The sequence below is a fragment of the Alligator sinensis genome, unplaced genomic scaffold (genome assembly GCF_000455745.1).
Source record: "Alligator sinensis unplaced genomic scaffold, ASM45574v1 scaffold766_1, whole genome shotgun sequence".
Taxonomy (NCBI): domain Eukaryota; kingdom Metazoa; phylum Chordata; order Crocodylia; family Alligatoridae; genus Alligator; species Alligator sinensis.
Window position 1 is genome coordinate 646,243 of NW_005842390.1, and position 13,776 is coordinate 660,018.

A 13,776-nucleotide genomic window follows, 5' to 3' on the forward strand; every position below is an offset into this window, starting at 1 on the left:
AAGCCTCGACTGGCCATCAACGGCAGACTCCAGTGCTTGTAGGATAGGTATACCTGACTCTGTAGCCTGCTACTGTGTGTGTGTATGTGTGTGCATGTGTGTGTGTGTGGGGGGGGGGACCAGCCCCAAGGTTTATGATTTAACTCATTGCAGTGTTTCAATCCACCTAATAAACCAGAATTTTAAGGATCCCGAGTTGGACATTTGTAGCCAACAACAGGAGGAGGAGTCCAGATTAGGGAAGCTGCCAGGATTAACCCCTTGCTGCCTGTGCTCTTTCAGTGCAGGAGTGGGCCGGAGTGGCACCTTCATTGCCTTGGACCGGTTGCTGCAGCAAATGAAGCAGGAGAAGGTGGTGGATGTGTTTGGCACCCTTTATACCATGCGGATGAGCCGCTATCAGATGATTCAGACTCTGGTGAGCTCCTTGGCTTACTTCCTTCAGTCCTGACCCCCCTCCACACAAGATTGCTAGGCTGGGAAGGAGACGAGATGGGCAAGCCCTCTTGTCCCTCTGCAATACAGCATGGTCCTGCCACCCCTGAGCTGATCCCCAGGGCTGCTGCATGGTGCTCCTAGGGGTTCATCTCTGAGCATGCAGCCAAGGCTGCCTTGAGCACAGAGAGACTGGCACCCTGAACTAGACATGAGCTGTGAGCTCCAGCTGTAGATAATCCCCAGTGTTTCAGCTTCACTAGGGGAGAGCTGCCCACCTCCCTGCTCCCAAGAGCCTTGGGCATTTATACAGATACATTTGTCTGCTCCAACGCACTGGAAATCCAGCATGTTGGAGCAGACTCATTTAACTGAGTCTGTTCCATATGTGAGCTGATGCACCTGGCGGTGCGTAGCATACATTTGTATAAAGGGTGAAATAGTCATCGGCGCTGAGAAAATGGTGGAGGTGTGCTTTTGAACTAAAACATCTTTGATGCGTTTTAGTTCAAAAGCATGCTGCCACCATTTTCTCAGCACTGACATGCATTTTGTTATTTATAAAAATGCACACTCCACAGTGCCGGGAGCTTTTAAAAGCCCCCAGCTCTGCGGCACAACCATGTGTACAAATGTCCCTTGTGCCCGGTCAAACCTAGTGAAAGAACACATAGAGCCTCAGAGCCAAGGGCCTTCCTGATTGGCCCAGTATGAAGCATCTTGGCCTACAGCACCCAGGGATGAGACAACTGGGGCTTGTCCATTGAGAGATGGTGCGGGCAATCCCCAGGGAGGGACGGCTGGAGATCTTGTTGCTGAGAGGAGCAGGCCTAGCGTGAGCCTATAAAAACATAAGAGGTGCGATGATGGGTCAGACCACAGGTCCATCTAGTATTCAGTATCTCATGACTCAGAGTGGACACTAAGGGGAAGAGTGTTTGTGTAAGGCCTATCCAGACTAATCTATCCTCTGCTTCTGTCCCCTTGTTTCCAGCATGTAAGGCCTAGGAAGTCCTAATTTGGAGACTGCAGCCCTGCTATCATTCTTCATTCCCTCCAATGGACCTGTTCTGCATCAATTTGTCTAATCCTCTTTTGAACTTGGCTAGTTTTGGCCTCCACAGCATCTTGCGGCAGTCAGTTCCATAATGCTGTGTGAATGACTGCTGCTTGACTGTGCTGCACTGCTTATTGCTAATTCATGTCCCAAATAGTCCTTGTTGGCATGGGACTCCTCCAGAAGCCTGCACTTGACCCCCTTAGTGCTCCATGCCCTCCCAGTTGGAGTCAGTCCTTCTGCCCCTGCTTTGCAGAGGGAAGGACTTTGATTCAGGGGAGGAACTTACCTACACAACTCTCAGGGTTCAGGGGGAGGCTGACAGCTAGCCTGCCCATGCTCTATCCATTGTACCGTGCTGTGCCTCAGTGTGGCGCTTGTTGCTCAGCTGGGATTGCTCTTGTCTGACTCCCTGTCTTTGCCTTCCAGGTCCAGTACATCTTCCTGCATAGCTGTATTCTGGACAAGATCTCAGAGGAACCACTGGTGGGCCTGTCCGGGACAGAGATGTAAGGCCCAATGCAGCTTTGTTGGCCAAGCTAGCCCCACCCTAGACATGTTGGCACTCGAGTTTGGTTCCTCAGGCACTTTGAAGCTGAAAGCATAGATCCAGCTCCAAGCCTGAGTCTGTTTCTCAGGCAGTAGGTCTCAGGTATCCCAACTGGCTGGCCTGCTCTGTACACTGATAGAGGGCTGCATTTGGGTATCCCTACAGGTGGGGATCCCTGCATGTAGCGCAGAGGCTTGGCATTTCCTGGTGTCATGACTCCAAGCCCATGCTGGCATAGGGCTGAGGACGTGAGTGGGCTACTTCGGGGCCTTGTCTTTCCCACAGTGCCCATGGACTATTCTTCAGTGGCAGAAGTGTGGTAGTGCCATGGGCTGCACAGTCCCAGGGTACCCTAGGCTGTTTCCACAAGGGTCTGACTCCTGCCATGTAGCCCAAGCAGAGGAGCTACTCTCTCAGCCATTGGCTCTTCAGTCATCCTGGCCTGATGGGAAGCACCCCATGGGCAGACGTGAACTCCACAGGCCAGAGGTGAATCTGGCAGTCCAAGGATGCCCCCTTCAGCTGACCTGGAGCTGCCTGTTCCCCATGGCTCTAGCAGGGCCAGGTCAGGGCTGACTTTGCTCATGGGACCAAGTACCCTGGCTCTTCCCTCCACTTTCTGGTGGTGTTTGCATGTCCCTGGATTTATTTACCTCCCTCCCATTTTTTTTGCCAGCTCCTGCCCCATTCCTGTCAAAAGCTTCATGCAGCATTACACCCAGAAGTCGGCCAAGTCCAAAGCAGGCTTCCTGCGGGAATATGAGGTAGGAGCAGTCTGGAGCGGTGCCGTGCCAGGGGTCAGGGGCCAGACAGCCTATGCACGCTAGGAAGGATAAAGGGAGTGTGTGGAACAGGCTGTTCTGGTTCAGGGCACACAAGAAGTACCCTCCAGAGCAGGTACTGCCCAGGAAGGCTCCCACCAAACCTGGCTGCCAAGCAAATGGTGTCTGTGGCACTAGATGCCATGAGACAGACAACAAGTGAAATGGCAGGGACATGCAGGGAGCAGATTTCAGCTCTGCTCCAGGCCCTGGGCCTCAGCTCCGTTCTGTCACTACCCCATGATCCCAGCCCCCACCCAGCCGTCCCACTCCCGGATGCCATTCCCTGCCTGCCCCCAGCCCCATCCCATCCACTTGGATGAGCACGCCCTGCCTGCAGGGGTCCCAGCTGGTCTCCATAGGGACCCTGCCCGCCCGCTCCATCTGGCACTCTTGGTAGTAGGTGTGGGGCGGACAGGCTGAGGTTGCCTGGGCAGTGGGACCAGGTCTGGCAGCAGCAGAAACACTAGTGGCAGCAGCCAGAAGGTGCCACCACCAGGGCTGCTGGGATGTAGGGTCCAGCTGCTGTGCTGCCCCCACCCCACCGCACACCTGGGGATGGTGGGACTGGCTGCAGGTGCCATGGCCCAGGCTGCCCCCCACACCAGGACCAGGTGGGGCCAAGGGATCTGCTGCAGGCTGAGTAAAATCCCTTGGCAGACTGGATCCAGCCCATAGGCTGTATTTTGCCAACCCCTGCCTTACACCTTCTCTGTGGTTCCCTGTGGCAGATCCTTCTGGAGGTGGCAAAGGATGAAGCCAGCTCTGCCGCACCCTCTGTAGGCAGCCAGCAGACCCGTCCCTGTTCCAGTATTCTAGCATGTAAGTGCCCCTCACCCTTTTCATCCCCAAGGACCGTGGTGTCTGCATGTAGGGATAGCTCCAGCACCTCCTCTGGCACCCTCCCAAGCCCTGAAGGCAGACAAGCTGTGCATGGAGATGAGTGTGCCAGACTGGGACGGGGGCGCATTCTTTGTGCTGAGTGTGCCCCATGTCAGTAGAGGAGTCTGTGTTCCCTGGGGAGGGGTTGGGAGAGGGAGCCCCAGTGCAGAAATGACAGGGACTCATTGGCATGGGCTAGCAGTGTGTGTCTGGGAGCTGGGAGCAGGGAGCCCTGTGGGAGGCTGTTCTGCTGGTAGGGTCCCAGCAAACTTGACTCCCCTGCCCCAGGCCCTTACGCCTAGCCTGTTTTGTAGATGATCGTGCCAGGATTAAGTTTTCACCGCTGGAACAAGGCCCCTTCTCGGACGTCTTCCAGGCATGGCTCATCCCAGTGAGTTGCCCCGCTCTGACCCTGGGCAGCACTACTCCATCCCTGATCCCCAGAGGTAGCATTGGCTGCCTCCCTGCCCTGCAAGAAGCGTTTCCCCCGGCTCCTGTAGGAAGTACAACTCAACCCCTTCACATGGGAAGCAGTGTTCACAGATCTCTGTGGCCTGTTCCTTTGCAGCTGTGTATCTACCACTGGCAGCTATTGCCACTAGGAGCATTGACGAGGTCTCTCTGGTGTGCGAAGGCATCTCTGGCAGCCTGAGCAAGTGGCTCTGGCTGAGGGGTTCAGCATGCCCCAACCTGTGCTGCCCCAGCTCCTACCCCTGCATGGGTGTCTAATGTCCCCTCTCTCCCTTGGCCTCCTGATAAACTGGACCTTTCTCCCTTTCCCAACTTCCTGCTCTTCCCCCCCAGGCCTTTCTGGCAGAGAGACCCCATGTTCTCCCTTGTTTGCCTCTCCTTGGGGAAGGTAAGACTCTTGTTATTCACACAGGGCTGCAATTCAGCTAGAGACTACCTAGCCATCCAAGGGCCAGACAAAGCGACCATGGAGGACTTCTGGAGTCTGGTGTGGGAACGTGGGGTCCACACCATAGTAACCTTGCTGTCATGTCCAGAGAAGAACCAGGTAAGTCTTTGTTGCCACACAGAGTGTAGAAGAGGAAGGGAAACTACTTAGACAAGGTGATGCGGAGAGCTGGTCCACTCTGGAAACAGCTTTCATTCAGTGGAATTTGAAATATCAAACCATTTTGGCTGAAACCCCAGATATTTCAGCATTGAAATGCTACTGAGTGCCCCACAGGAGTTGCAATTTGGGTTCTTCTCCATAACCTCAGCTCTGTCATTGAACAGCATCTCCCAGGGTGCAACAAGGCCTCCCTTGTTCAAGGAATGCCTGGGGAGTCTTTGGCCATGGTAGATCCTGAGAGATGTAATCTGACTCTGAGACTCGGGCCCATTAAAGTGAAGGAGAGCAAGAGGCAACTGAACCACGGCCCTCGGGTATTTCAGGGGCATTCCCAGTCCAGAGCATTTCAGCTTTCAGATGTTCAGATGCTCTCTGAAAAGTCAGAAAGTTCCCCAAGAGGCTGAAACACTGAGGGATAAGTTGTGTGTGCTGAAATCCATTTTCCACTGAAACAAAGTTTTGACAGACTGTGACACTTGAAAGTGAAAACCACTGCAAGTCCCACTGGCAACAGGATTTGGCTCACATGGGAGGGAAATACCAGCTGTTCATTAGAGACACCAGCTGATTAAGCTGCAGCAGGGGAAATTTAGGTTGGAGATGAGGAGGAACTTCCTGACTATGAGGGTGGTCGAGCGTTGGAACAGGCTGCCTAGAGAAGCTGTACAATCTCCATCCCTGGAGATTTTCAAAGGCAGTTTGGACACACACTTGGCAGGAACGATTTAGTCAAGGATGATCCTGCCTTGAGCAGGGGGCTGAACTAGAAGACCTTGTGAGGTCTCTTCCAGCCCAACATCCCTATGATCTTAAAGCATCTGTCCCAGTGAAGCCCACAATATAGTGCCACAATTCTATAGTGGGCAGCAGTATAGGCTGGTGCCTCTCTAGAGACCTCTGTTCCCCTAAGAGAGAGCACAATCCAGGACCCCAGCTGCCACCACTCTTGGTGGGCATACAGAGGGGTCCCAGAACGCCAGAGAACATGAGGAGTGTGCATAAAACTTAGTGGGCTGTAGTTGCCCATCACTCTTCACATGGGAGGTGTGGCCACTCAGCCTGCATGCCCCTGCACAAACAGGGACCTATAGTCTGATTGGAAGCAGCCCCATAAGAAGGGCAAAGGGAGCTGAAATCTGCAACAGTAATTCAAAAACACCTGTAGGCCAGACGCTTCCATCAAGATGGTCATGTGGCTCTTTGATGGGCAGAATCTCCCTGATGGCGGCTGTGTATTTAGCCCAATGTAAGTGCCTCCCCCCACCCAAACCCAAGCAGGACACTGATCTCCAGTAAGGCCCTTCAGAGCATTAAGCACCCGTCACCCTTGTGTGCAGGTCCCAAGCGAGGCATGCTGGCCCCTGGAGGGTGACCCAGTCTGCACTGAGATGCTGACCATCCAGCGCGGCACAGAGAAGCACATCTCAGGATGGAGGTGCATCCAGCTCAAGCTGAAACACGTACGTGGGTCTCTGGTGCTATGAGCTCCACCTAGCCCCCAGGAGACATTCCTTGCTGCTCATAGACCATGACATGAGTTGCAGCCCATGACGGGAATGAAAAGAGGTAGTGGCATGAAGGTAGTCAGCACTGGGGTGGGAGATGGGACTGGAAGAGCAGAGGGGTGGCATGGCAGGGATGCTGAAACGCACCAACAGAGACTGGGGGGAGCTGAGATAGTGAGGGCTGCACTGTCCAGCCAGGTGTCCACAGAACATATGCAGCATGTGGCTGGAAAAAGGTGAGGGAGACTTAATTCCCTGTAGACACACACACTCCCCACCTCTTCTGGGTGCCATCTGCCAAGGTTTCCACTTCCAGTTTCTGCAGCTCATTCAGTGCTTGCTTTTTCTCCTGAGGTTCAGTGTAGGCTTGATGTGGGAAATGTGAACACCTGAGTGGTGCTGACTTTTTGCATGTAGGCTACCGCTTGCTGTTTTAAGCCAGTGCTGGCTTGGGGGCAGAGCAGAGTCGTTGACTGAGAAAACAGCCCTGACTCAGTGATGCTTCCCCTGTCCTTCTGCCTGCTGTCACTGCACTCTGTCTGCATTGGGGAACTGGGTGGGCTCTGTCCCAGCAGGCACTGCTGGCTTAGCATACGAGACTGCATGGCATGGGGCAGTCCAGGATCTACTGCGTCCCCTCAATGGGGTACTTGGCAGCCAGAGACCGCAGAGCCTGGACTTGCACCATGGCTGCGCTGTGTTTGGCTGCCCTGCATGCCCTGTTCCTCAATGACTGTGGCAGCTTTCTGTGCCTTGTCAGGAAAAGAAAGTGAAGGAGAGGCAGGTGCAGCGATTCCTGTACCCACTATGGGGGCGCAAGCAGCAGCCAGATGCCCGTGCCCTGGTGGAGTTCCTTGCTGCCGTCAGACGCCACACACCCCACAAGAAGAGAGCTGGTCCTCTGCTCCTGCACTGCAGGTACAGTCGTGTGTCCCCCCATACTGGACATTTCCTTGGCAGGGGAATGTGCTCTTCAGGGCTCTGCGGGATGCAGTGTGGTGGGGACGGGGGTTGCAGGTGAGCATGGAGGGAGGGGAACGGAGGGCTTGGCCGTGCTCGCCAGGCCTGCGGAGTGGCTCAGGGGCCAGGCGGGGGCCATGGTGCTGACCCACACATGGGGCTGTCTTGGGAAGCAGGGGTGGCAGTTCTGGAGAGGGGTGAGGGGGCCAGGCTGATTTGGCACAGCCCAAGCTAGGCAGCATGGCTGGCCCTGGCCTCTGGACCGTGTTTTCATGACTCAGCTCCTTTCTGAGCAGGTCAGAAGCTCAGGTCCCATGTACCCAGCACACCATTGACTTGCAGTCCTGTCCTTCCTTGGGACATTGGCTAGTATTGACTGCAATGCTCTGGTTCCCTGAGCTCGGGTCGTGCTCTGGTCCTTCTGGCATAGCACCTCTTAATGCTCAAACTGCCATCTCTCCTTGGGCTCCATACCCTGCCTTTTCAGGGAAATGAGCTCCATGACCAGACAGGCCTTGTATCTGCCACCAAGTCAGGCAGATGTGCCCTAGTAGCCCAATGATTTCAATAGACTGGGAAGTGTTGGAGGGTGACAAGGATGGAAGAGCTAACATCTCCTTCTGGTGGCTGCCCATTCCAGCAGTGGCATGGGCCAGATGGGGACACTGATTGCCTTGGACTGCCTGTTGCATCAGCTGAAAGTGGAGCGGAGCGTGGATGTCTATGGGGTCACCCTCCGGCTGATGAGGAGCTGCTGCCTCATGACACCAACACTGGTAGGTGGGGAAAAAGCAGTAGCACACCCAGGAATGGGGAAAGGGGTGCAGCCCTCCACTTTGGTGGTGCTGCACAGGCATGGTGAGCTCTGAGCTCACTGCCTGCCCAACGCAGGCTCCTGCCAGAGCTCTGCATGAGCAGTGAGCTCTGAGGTCACCATGCATGTGCAGCACCACCGAAGTACAGGGCTGCATCCCCTTCCCCATTTCTGGGTGTGCTAGTGCTAATCCTGTGGAAGGGTCTGGGTGGAAAACCAAATGGGAAATGAGGGAGGCCCCTTTTCCACCCCGTTTAGGGCTGTATAAGAGTGAGCCGATGGCTTGTTACTTACAGAGGGAAAGACACTAGCAAGCAGTGCTCAGGCAGACAGATAAGGGCTAGCTGCAAAGGGATAGGCAGTCAGAGTCCAGAAGCTGAAAGTACCTATTGCTGTACAAATTGCAAAGGAATAGTTCAATGGGACAGAGTACTGCTGAAGCAACAGAGGCACTGCTATGGTAGCCAGGCTAGCAACAGCTAGCTACCCATTAAAATGAGAGAAAGGCAGCTGTGCCAGGGCTAGCAAGTCACCTGAGCTGAAGGTAGGCAGGGTTTGAGCAGCATATAAGCCAGAGTGGTCAGTCTGGCCCTGGAGGCCAAAGAGGGGAGAGCTCTGCAGTAAGATGCCTGTTGCTGAAAGACTGACCGAGATTCTGGGATACGTGAAGACAGGAAGTAAGGGACTGAGGGCTGGCAGGCCGTTAAGATCCCAAGATGAGTAGGAATTTATTACAAAGCCAATGGGCTGAGAATTTAGTTATAGCTGGAAGGACTATGTTTTTCACATCAGTTGTTACTGGTGGATTGGTTTGGGACTAATTAAGGGAGGTGGAAGACCCAATAATGCCAGAGAGGGCAGAGAGAGAGAGAGAGTCAGGATTGGGGACCCAGTGTCCATGAGGGATGGAGATGGCCAGGGCCCAGTGTCCAGGAAAGACAGGGTGAGTGTCTAGCACACATCACTCAAGAAGAATGGAAACAGGGCCAGGGACCCAGCACCTGAAAAGGGTGGTGACAGGGGCAGGGGCTCAGAGCTCTAGAGAGGCAAGACCAGGCCCAAGGGGCCCAAGGATTATTAAAGGCATATAGAGACCTGGTAGAGACTTGAAGTACTGAAAATACAAGTATTGAAGCCTGGATTATAGGAAAGGAGAGTGGGGTGGATAGTTAACACCTGCAATACATGGGCATGCCTATAGGGGAGGTCAGAGGCTGTGAATAGCCCATAAGGTGGTGAGTGTCCTCAGGGCATGTATGGGCCAAGAGGGCCCACCTAATGAGAGGGAGATAGGGATCAGCGGGGACTGAGAAGGGACCTGCTGGCAGGAAGAAAGAGAGGCTCACTCTAGGATCTTCAGGCAGCCTCCTTTCCAAAACTGAACTTAGGACATCAATGCAAGCTTGGCAACTGGGAGTGAAGGGAGGGACCTAGAGACGGCATAGGGCAGGAGTGGCAGGGTCACCATGGGGTGTCACCGTTGCTGGTGGCTCAGTCCTGGTAGAGCCCGGCATAGTGATTGGGAAGCTCGGCTGGGAGCAGCCTACACGCACCGCTAGATGGCACCATCCACCAGCTGCACAGTGCCAGTCCCTGCGTTTAACCCAGTTTATCTGATTATTTCACATAAACCTTTAACAATGGGGGAGGCTGGATCCTGATATGCTTGGCCCAACCAGTAGCAAAAATGGTGAAGACTCCTCCTAGGACTTCCCAGTTGAAAAGTCCCCTGCAAACAGCTAATCAGCTGCCTAATTAATTAATTGAAGTAACAGAAATTGTGGGAGCCAGAAGAGAGGAGAGCTTTTGCAGCTAGGCTCCTTTCTTTGTCATAGCAGCCTGGTGGGAAGCAGACACCTAGCTTTTCCTTAAATACATTCCTCCCCCCGCCCTGCCCCCATCCTCTAAGCGACTGCCTGGGTGCAGAGGGGAAGGGCCTGTAGGACAAGATATATGCCATCTTTTCCTTCCCTAAGTGCTCTGCCCCCTTGAACCCAAGACACCTTGTTCTGCTGAACAGAGACTGCAAAAAGCCTGTATGCGTCTCTGGCCATGCCTCTCCCCTGATCATTTCTATAGGGTTGTCTGGTTGATGCCATTCACTTTGTAAGGCCTCCTCGAGGATTCCCTGTGCCAGAGGATGATTGTAGCCTGGAAGACAGGGCAGTTTCCTTGGAGGTGGGAGGTCCAAGTTTATTCTGTCACTGATTAAGAGCAAAGATTTACCCCCAGGCTTCTGCATCCCTGATGAGCACTTTGTGGAGCAATGGTAGAGCAGAGAGAACCACCCCCTCCAGCAGTTTGTGAATCCAGCCCTGGTTTCCTTGTCCCCAAATGCAAATATCCCAGGAATGGGGAGACTGGATGCCTTGGCATTTTGTAAACGTTTTGTTGTGGTCACTTTAGCTAACTCTGTTGGGAGAATCCAGTTCCAATTTGCAGATAGCTTGGGATGACTTGAAACTATTTTAAAGCAAAGAAATGATTCACCAAAATACTTTGCCTAGCTCTAGTTTCCACAGGCTAGGAGGGAAATGAGCAGACCTGAGAGATTATTGATTTTTTTTAAATCACGTTTACTGTGATCACTCTGACATGATAGTTACTGCTACACATGTCCCCACACCTGATCTGCCTAAGGGTCACTCCAAAAATCTCTTTGGGTTTGCCAAGGAGAACCTCACTAAAACTGAACCCAGCAGGACTGACTGCTCAACAGTGGACCTGTCATTGCTTTGTAACTTTGATTTTTGATACGGAGGCCTACCGAAAGGTCATCCACATGCTGACAAGGCCACGCAGTGCAGTTACTGGTGAGGACTTCTCAAATCCTCATATGCCAGTCATTCCTCTGTGGAATTCATCATCTGGTTATGAAGCATAGAGTCCTGGTGCCAGGTATCAGAAAGCAAAACTTCAACGTAATTATAGTCACAGAGCTCACTCCTCCTGCTGGGTAACTCCAGTGACATAGGAGCATAGCACTGGAAGTAATCTCCTGCTTCATCAGATCCAGGCTCTGGGCCTTACAATCAGCCATATCCTATAAACCTGTTCAGAGATTTATCACCTTCTATCCTAGAACTAATCTCTGAATAGCTCATGACTCCAGGGTGCCCTGCTATAGAACTGCTCTCTGAAGCCATTTCTCTCCCTTGCCTCTTTTCAGGACCAGTATATGTTCCTGTACATGTGCATCCGGGACATCCTTGCCCAAAGACTGCCCTAAAAAGAGCACAGCAATTCCTGCCACAACCCTGTGCCTTTACTCCTGCTTTTGCTTCTGAAAAGGTGTTGGGCTGTGCAGGGAACAGAGCGTTGCAGGACTGTTTGCACAAACAAGGCAAGGCTTCCATTTACAGAGAAGAGGATCTGCATGGGCCAGAGACCACAGTCCCCTCCCCATCCCTGGAAGCCAGTTTGGATCCTGAGGTAGGGCTGGGTTAGCACACATCATCTCATGTTCTCCATCTCTTCCAAGGAGGATGTGCTAGGAGAGCCTAATTCCCATGTGCACTCTGCACCAGTCTCCCCTGGGGGCACCATTCTCCTGCCATAGGCAATGCTACCAGCCCTCATGGTGCAAGCACTGAGTGGGTGGCGAGGTCCTGTCTGGGATTCAACACTTCCTTGCTGCCTTGACGTCTCCTGGGATTCCCGGCACTCTGGAAATGTCATTAATGCAGTTACTGTGATGCTTCATCCAGGATGCCTTACTGCTGTTCTTCCTCTGCCAAGCATGGGGCAGACAGCTTTGTCATCGAGCATTGTCCTGCAGCCGGCAAGTCCTGCTGAGTAGGCTGATCTCTGAAGATGCTTGTATCCAGGAGAAGGGCTGGGGGCTGCAGGCTCTACCCACTTCTCAGAATACTGAGTGGACATCCTGCACATGCAGTGACTCAGCTGGGGCACAGTGGAAATGGGCCTCTCCCACAACCAATGAATTGCTGAGCACTGGCTATGGATAATAAAGAAAACTGCCTTAGAGAACCTTGAAAGGAGGGGTGTTGACTTGCAAGGTCCTGGACCTTCCAACAAGCAAGGCTGGGGCACATGTTCCCCAGTGGTGGGTACCAGCCAGGACCATGGTGTCCACAGGGCTTCTGAGCACTGCTTGCATACACCAGTTGCTGTCAGAGCACGACAGTTGTGTCTGTGCAGATGCTCCCTCAGCTGAGAACCAAGTTCTGGAAGAGGAGACCTCCCCAGCCAGCCCTGAGCCCGAAGACAACAGGGACAGGAGGTGCTCTCAGCACAGCCTGCAGGGAGCTCTCACCTACCTCCCGCTGCTGGGAGGAGGAGCAGGACTCTTGTTCTTCCTGGCAGCATCACGTTTCATGCTAGAGTCCTCTGTATCCCCCTGTCCTTAGAGCCTGTTTCATGATCTCTGTTAAGGTTAATGTGGAGGAAATATTGCAGCAGCTAAAATTACCCACTGATTAGGTCTCACATGCTGCTGGCTTCTACAGGGATGGGGGAGGAAAATGGGGGACCAGTGTCCTCTACTAATCTACTGGTTGCAGTAAACACCCCCCCAGCTGGGGTCTCCCTGATCCCATGAGCATGCTAATCCCAGTGCTTGGCTGCAACCCATCTTGTTTCCCAGGGTTGTGTGGTCCCCAGCTGCTGGCTGTGGAGCTGCTTTCCCCCATGGGAAACGTGGGGCCTCATGAAGGCAAGTGAGCCCTGAGCAGGGAATGTCTCTTCTGCTGCCTCCCGGCCTTCCACAGCCACCAGCACAGCTCTGCCTTGCCATCATCCCAGCGGGCATGCGAGCAAGGCACTGAGTATGGAGCCCTTCTCTAGGGACTGCGGTTGGGTCCCCAGCAGGTGGCACCAGCCTCCTTTACAACACAGGCAAAGGGATTGGGAATTTGGTTTCCATCTTCCTGCTGGGAAGTGGTGCTGAGACCAGAGCTGGCAATCTCAGGGTTGCCCAAAGGTGGTTTGTCACCCCTGGGTCATGGCTGGTTCCCAAGAGCAGCACCATTAAAGGAGATAAGGGCTTCTCTAACAAGGAAAGCCCCAGCACCTCATTCAGGAGGGATGTCACCTGTGAGGGGTCCTACCTAACAAGCAGCCTTGTCTGGGCTCGCTGCCTAGTGAGCCACACCTGGCTGTGGCTTTGACTGGCAGCCCTAACTCAGCTAATGACTCCAGCTGGCTGCTGTCTGGGCCACTTGATTGGCTTCTGGCAAGGGATACTTACCTGGCAGGGGAAACACCAGGTATCTGGGTCCAAGAAGGCAGTTTTCCTTAAGCGCTCCCGGGGATAACTGTTCTTCTGGCATGGTTTAGCACCCGCCGAGGTGTTGGGGCTTAAAGCCCACTTTATGGAAATGGGAGGCTCCTCCCTAGCTTGCTTCTGTGGCCATGTGCCTGAGGGCAGGTGAAACTCGGGGGCATCCAAACCCCAAGCCTCCAGGTGTGGGCCTGCAAGTAGGCTGTCTGCCAAAAGACATTGGAAACATCTGAAGCCCCTGGTGGGGGTGGATGACGTTTGCCGGTTGTAGGGCCACGTATAGTTCTGGACTGACTCCTGGATTTGGACTTGATTTGGCTCGGAACAAATTTCTTTAAAAAAAAACAACTTCACTGGTTTCTGGGAGAGCAGTTGCCCTATTTAGCTCTGGCTGTGACTGCAGGCTGCAGGTCAACCAGTAGTTCCTGC

At 53.7% G+C, this 13,776-nt stretch overlaps 1 protein-coding gene across 1 annotated transcript in view; it reads left to right on the plus strand.

Moving 5' to 3' along the window:
• The window catches only part of LOC102370413 (receptor-type tyrosine-protein phosphatase V-like), a 72,376-nt gene extending 59,030 nt beyond the window's left edge, over positions 1-13,346 (plus strand). Inside the window, 10 exon segments of the mRNA XM_014522728.2 lie at positions 283-418; positions 1,922-2,001; positions 2,719-2,806; positions 3,595-3,685; positions 4,060-4,136; positions 4,629-4,763; positions 6,164-6,286; positions 7,092-7,249; positions 7,932-8,067; positions 11,275-13,346. Coding sequence (XP_014378214.2) covers positions 283-418; positions 1,922-2,001; positions 2,719-2,806; positions 3,595-3,685; positions 4,060-4,136; positions 4,629-4,763; positions 6,164-6,286; positions 7,092-7,249; positions 7,932-8,067; positions 11,275-11,334 — 1,084 coding nt within the window. The 3' untranslated portion in view covers positions 11,335-13,346.
• Positions 13,347-13,776: the final 430 nt, after the last annotated feature.